Below are 5,904 nucleotides of genomic sequence, written 5' to 3' on the forward strand. Positions count from 1 at the left end.
GGTTACTGTCGACATGCCAATACGTACATTGCTGATACGTTGTCAGGAGCAGATGAAGAAGTTGTATGCTACAAAGTACGACCTCAACCAGTAAGTAAATCAGACAGTTCAACAATTAAATTTCTGGGTATCTATTTGTCACTACTTTTATATGACCTATAAGATATATGGTGGATTTGCTGTTGCCATTACTCCCTATTATTTATTGAAGCTCGTCGAATGTTGATGTTCGACTGTATTACAAATAGGTTTTTTGAAAGTAAATCAAGACCAACTATCATATCATTACTTCCGATCCTCCCTTTTAGATGATTAATCTCATAGTGTTTAAAAGCAGGCAAAAAATCAAAGTAGTCATCGTACAAGAAAAGCTTATAATTTATTAATTGATAAGTTGATAATTTGATGTGATGTAATGTTGTCATCATTTCAAAGGTTACGATTACGAGAAGTGATTGTTGGTGGCGGAGCACCAGTATTGTTTCTGGGTGACCAGCTCGGCCGACGCGGTCACGAGTGGAACAAGAATTTGTATTTGCAAGTCCTCTCAGGTTCGACACACTTGGTGCAATAAGCATCAGACTTAGTTCTTTCCTGTGTTTGCAATGAGCCTTTAAGGCAAACATTGCAGTGCATGTGACACAATGGAGCATTTTTTGTAGATGAAGAAGTTGCGCGAGCAAAAAAGCATACAGCAACATCATACCCGGTGATGGTAAGACGTTTTAAATCGTCCGTGCCAGAAGTGACATCTTTGGTTGAACTGATGGTTCCATTAGATGAGCAGGATCAGGTCGCAGCACTTAAAAAACAGATCTCTTTTCACTATCATGTGCCATTCGATCTAATCCAACTGTCAGAGGTAATATGTTTCGTAAGTCACACTCTCTTTAGACTGTTTGTTATCTTGAATCTCATCCGCAATAGTAATTGAAAAATATAAAGTTGGCTGATTAAATGGCATCTTGACCAGTAATTTCAACTGCTGAGCTGCTGTTTTTATATGATTCGACAGCTAAAAATAAAGTCGGACAAGTTTTGTATTCATAATTTAGCGAATTTATTCTGTAGGCATTTCCAACAACTGCATGGAGTAAGTGGCCATATACAAAGGACAGAGTTGATTTGTACGAAAACGTTAGTTTCACCAATGATGAATCTCCATTTAGCGGGACATTCAATGGTAAACTCATCTATTTCAAGTAAGCTTTTTATAGGATATGCTTTAATAGTCTCAAATTTGCAGGTAATTATAAAATTTTTCAGTCAAATTACAGCTGTGGTTGATTAATAAACGTACTGCCGAACTTCTCGAGTCTAAGAATCCAGTTTAAGAATAAAGTAGATGATACATGAATGCTGCTGAAGTTCAATCGACAGGGAGACTGTGCGAAATCAAATTGTTTGAGTTCTAATATTTAAGATCTGTGAAGAGTCATTTGTTTTCTCCCTTTTTGGAATTCCAATTTCAGATTAGCTAATGAGCAGGTACGGCAGTTAACAGATGAGGAGAAACGTACACTGCGATACAAAGACAGTGCTACAAAACCGGTAGATGCTGCGATCTCGCGAAGAAAAGAAAGGCCACTAAGGATACAGCTGTCGACTAGTATCACCGAAGATGATTAAGCCAATGTTTTATTTATTCATTTATTGCTTCTTTTCTTTCACTTGTGCTACGATTATAAAGAGCCTACTGTTTAAATTATCCAATTAAATGTTTTACAAATGATCAGAAAAATGATCGGCGGTATTTTTGTTATGTGGAACATATGATTTATTATCTCTTATTGAAATTGACTTGAAATTATTATAAAATATTCCTGATGTTGATTGGTTGTGGTTATTTTAGACATTATATGCCTCAATTACTGTATAGATCATAGAACTGATGAGAAGATGGCTTGTTAGAGGAAAATCTGCACAATTATATATACAATTCATTCAGTGCCTAGTACTTCATTTCATGCTTTTATGCATTGTTGCTTCTGTTTACATTCTCTGTCGTCATTATTGCACTATTCTATTTGCTAATGATTTTCGCTCTAGCAAACCTTTTTAGCAAAAGGAAACATTTTCATGCATTTCTTCATTTCTTTAATTCATACCATTTGCTTAGAAATTGTCGATCTTCTGAATCACTCATGGGTTATGTCGTTTCGGTCATACGGGAATCACTGGTTTTTGCATCATCAAATGTTTCTTCTTTATCTTTATATTATGGCCACAAAGTTTAGCTTCTCCAACGTTGTACTACTGTACATGCTCTCTTTATGATTCTTGATATGTTTTATCCGTTGCTATTAGTTCACATGTTAAATAGACATGAAGCAACACACCTAATGTTATTCTTTCCGTTATTATGACTTTTTTTCCCTTGCTGCACGAATTTAAACAGATTTGATATCTAAAGGTAATTATTTCTTGTCATTCATCTCTCTTTATATGTAATCATGGCATTACTTATCAATTACTCTAATGATTACATATTTTAGCAGAGTTATGAATTCATTTATACTCTCCCACTTTATTTTACCATTGGTCTTCTTATCTCCTGGATATAGTCGAATTTTTTCATATAAACAAGTCGGTGCGATATTTACAAATAAAACGAGACTTGGAAGGTAGGTATTTCACTCTTCCCCTCTCGTATTCTTACTAGGTGAAATCTGCTCCAGATTATAAGCATGCAGTTTTTGAGATTCATCGTGATATATAACATTTGATCATTTGATTTACGCTATAGATAATGAATTCATGAAGCAGTAGTTTGTCTGCTACCTGTGGATTTTACACTCTGTCTGTTTGCGTGTTATATTTTGTTTTGGGAGTTAATAAATGTTGTGTTAAATAAATTATTCGTTACTCATACTGTTTCTCTATAGACCAAATGTGCGTAATTGGATGTGTTGGATTATAATTCTATGGTAAACCATCGATATATTATAGAGATATGCTTCATCTCTCTACTATCAGACACATTAGGAGGAGATATTCCATCGTGGTTGATGAATGACGCTTTTTATCGTATTTCATTTGGAGCATTATAACATACAGTAACAACAAAATATCGCGTATTAAACATTGTTGTCGCAGGATATTGATCTCCTTTGAGACTTGTCATCAACAGTTTTGAGTGTAAAGGCCCAATAAACGATGACTACATCATATTCCGGTTGAATTTTAGTCTGGTTGATATAGATAATACATGTAATTAAAAGTAATAGAAAATCATCCGGTATGTCAAACACAATAAGTTTACTTTCATCCATAAAAACTGCTGAATCCACAGCAACCAATACCGAAACCATTTATACCCGTACCATATAAACCGTAACCACCAAGGCCACCATAATTGCCGTAGCCACCAATTCCACCGTAATTTCCGTAAGAATAACCATATCCATAACCGTAACCTAAATTATTATTTAATAACTTGTAAATAATAAGGAAAGAAAGTTTGCATTATCATAAGTTGATATGCATTGAGGTTTTCTTTTCCTAGTTATATTTTCAAAAAATTTCTTTGAACAGGATTCTATGAACTAATATATGCATGAAGAAATTATCTTTGCAGATATAGTAAGCTAACATTTTTTAAGTTTAGATACTATTCATTTTCATTACTTCAATCGAATTAATCAAAGTTTAAAGCTTGCATCGATTTATCAACCATTTCTATCAAATTATTTATTATTTGGACTAAATTGTTCATCGTTTGATTATCAAATTTAATTACCACTTTAATAGTTATCATTTTACCGATCAAAATAAAAATAATAATCAATAAATAATTAATCGTACCACCACATCCAAGCATACCGTATCCACCACAACCGCCAAAAAATTGTGCATCGATAGGCGATAATAAAAGAAGCAAAATTGTTGGTATCAGTTGTATCGTTCTCATAATTCACTTCACTGCAAGAAATTTGAATTGCCCAGTTAGTAAGAAGTGAAATGTTCTCTATATATAGTTTATTGTGGACAATCTCTCTTACTAGTTTCTTGTCATTGTTTGACCTTTTGTTAAAGTATGACATACATTGAGTTTTATGCAAATAAAAGCACGAAAAGGGAGATATTTATTAAAGTGAATACTTGAAATATATATTGCATTATTATTATTATTTCCTTTTTTCTTTTTTTATCCTATTTTGTGCAAGCGACATATACCATAAGTGGTATCTGTTATACCTGATAGGTACTACCACTATTACTACTATCACTACCGCTACTAATGATTACCTGACAGATACTATTATTATTACTACTACTATTACTACCACTGCTATTGCTACTACTAATATTATTGGCTTCTAGTGGTTATTCACTAGATCAACGAATTTCTTCATTTAAATAGTTGTCACCTCACGATGGCTTTCTTTTTTTCTTGTCTTATTCCAAAAATAAATTTTGAATGAAATAATTGAAGTCACGATTGAGAATTATTTTCCTTATAATTATTATTGTTGTATTGTGTATATGTATATTTCTCATTAAATATACAAAAGTTTACCGTTTTCTTTTCCCATTCTCACGATTACATCCATCTGATCTGATCGAATAAATGAATGAATTGAGAAATAATCATTTCGTTTATTTTATTTTCATTTTTGATTATATATTTATATTAATCATACAATTATTGCAAATCATGCAATTATTTATTGTAATTATTAATTATAATGAAAACTACACAATTTGTAGAAAAGATTGGAAAAGTGAATATATGAATGATACATTGGTTAAATACATATAAATAAATAATTTTTAATTATCAGATGGAATGGTTTATCATTTAAGGTATTATAAACCACCAATCCTTATATATAGACAACATAGCTATATAATCGATAAGTTCTAATGATTTTCCCGGGAAATTTTGATTGTTTCTGCCTTAACTTTTTATAACAAATATCATCGAAATGTTTACCTATTTTTATGATCCATAACAGGTAAACGAAGTAATGGTTACAGATGGTGGTGCTGGTGATGATAATAGGTGCTTATTTATACTTCCATCTCTTTTCCACTACCCGATATTTCCGCTTGTATTTCCATTAATCCGATATTTCCACTTTTGTTTCTATTACCCAATATTTTCATTTGTATTTCCATCATCCGTTATTTTCGCCTGTATTTCCACTGTCTGATAATTCCATTACCCAAGTATTATTTGATGAAAGCTGCTATGATTGATATGTCGACATGTCGCCATATGTAATTATTCGATAATATAAATTTATTTCATTTATATCCTCTTATATTTTTACACTGCAAAAAATCTCTATTAATCATATAAATCTGTTCTGTTATCGTGTCATATCATTTGAATCGAGAAATTTGATAAAATTGTTTCTGTTTGTCACCATAACATGCCACCATGTAATTATACGATAATATAAATTCTGATACGATCAAAATAAAATACAAATGATAATCAGCAAAACAATAATTGAAGGATTAAATGTTTCGAAATTGAGGAATTAAATGTTTCGAAATTTTTGATTAAAGTTAAGCCATTGGTGTAATTTGGTCATCCATACCGAAGACCGTGTCAAGCGGGGAGTTTAGCTCTTTAGCTTTTCATCTATAATAAAGTAACGCAGTGTGTCGTAAAAGCTAACTCAGATAATGAAACTTTGTTTCCACTTGTCGCATCCATACCAACTGTTTTTTATCATCCCATCAAACAAGACAACTCATATATTTTCTAAATTGCACCGTCTCATTCCTTTTAGTGTAATCTAAGATTAGAACAACAAGCAGTTTGTATTGTTTTTCATTATTGTCAAATGAAAGTATACGACTACTATTACACATATTATATCACATGTGCACACACACACACACACACACACACACACACACACACACACACACACACACACACACACACAC

The 5,904-nt window shown here is 32.2% G+C and overlaps 2 protein-coding genes across 2 annotated transcripts in view; one reads left to right on the forward strand and one right to left on the reverse strand.

Annotated features, from left to right (window-relative positions):
- Window positions 1-1,629, forward strand: part of LOAG_17866 (ubiquitin carboxyl-terminal hydrolase) — a gene marked incomplete at both ends in the record, with an annotated part of 9,650 nt that extends 8,021 nt beyond the window's left edge. Inside the window, 4 exons of the mRNA XM_020450528.1 lie at window positions 436-551; window positions 663-862; window positions 1,072-1,202; window positions 1,473-1,629. Coding sequence (XP_020305781.1) covers window positions 436-551; window positions 663-862; window positions 1,072-1,202; window positions 1,473-1,629 — 604 coding nt within the window. The remainder of the gene's footprint in view (window positions 1-435; window positions 552-662; window positions 863-1,071; window positions 1,203-1,472) is intronic.
- A 1,443-nt stretch (window positions 1,630-3,072) lies between these two features.
- LOAG_11949 (hypothetical protein) lies at window positions 3,073-3,923 on the reverse strand. Its single transcript, XM_003147465.2, has 2 exons — window positions 3,805-3,923; window positions 3,073-3,416 (listed from the first exon to the last, which is right to left on the reverse strand). The coding sequence occupies exons 1-2, from the start codon at window positions 3,908-3,910 to the stop codon at window positions 3,265-3,267; spliced, it is 258 nt and encodes an 85-aa protein (XP_003147513.1). The 5' UTR covers window positions 3,911-3,923; the 3' UTR covers window positions 3,073-3,264.
- Window positions 3,924-5,904: the final 1,981 nt, after the last annotated feature.

This window comes from Loa loa, assembly GCF_000183805.2.
Source record: "Loa loa unplaced genomic scaffold supercont3.141, whole genome shotgun sequence".
Lineage (NCBI taxonomy): Eukaryota > Metazoa > Nematoda > Chromadorea > Rhabditida > Onchocercidae > Loa > Loa loa.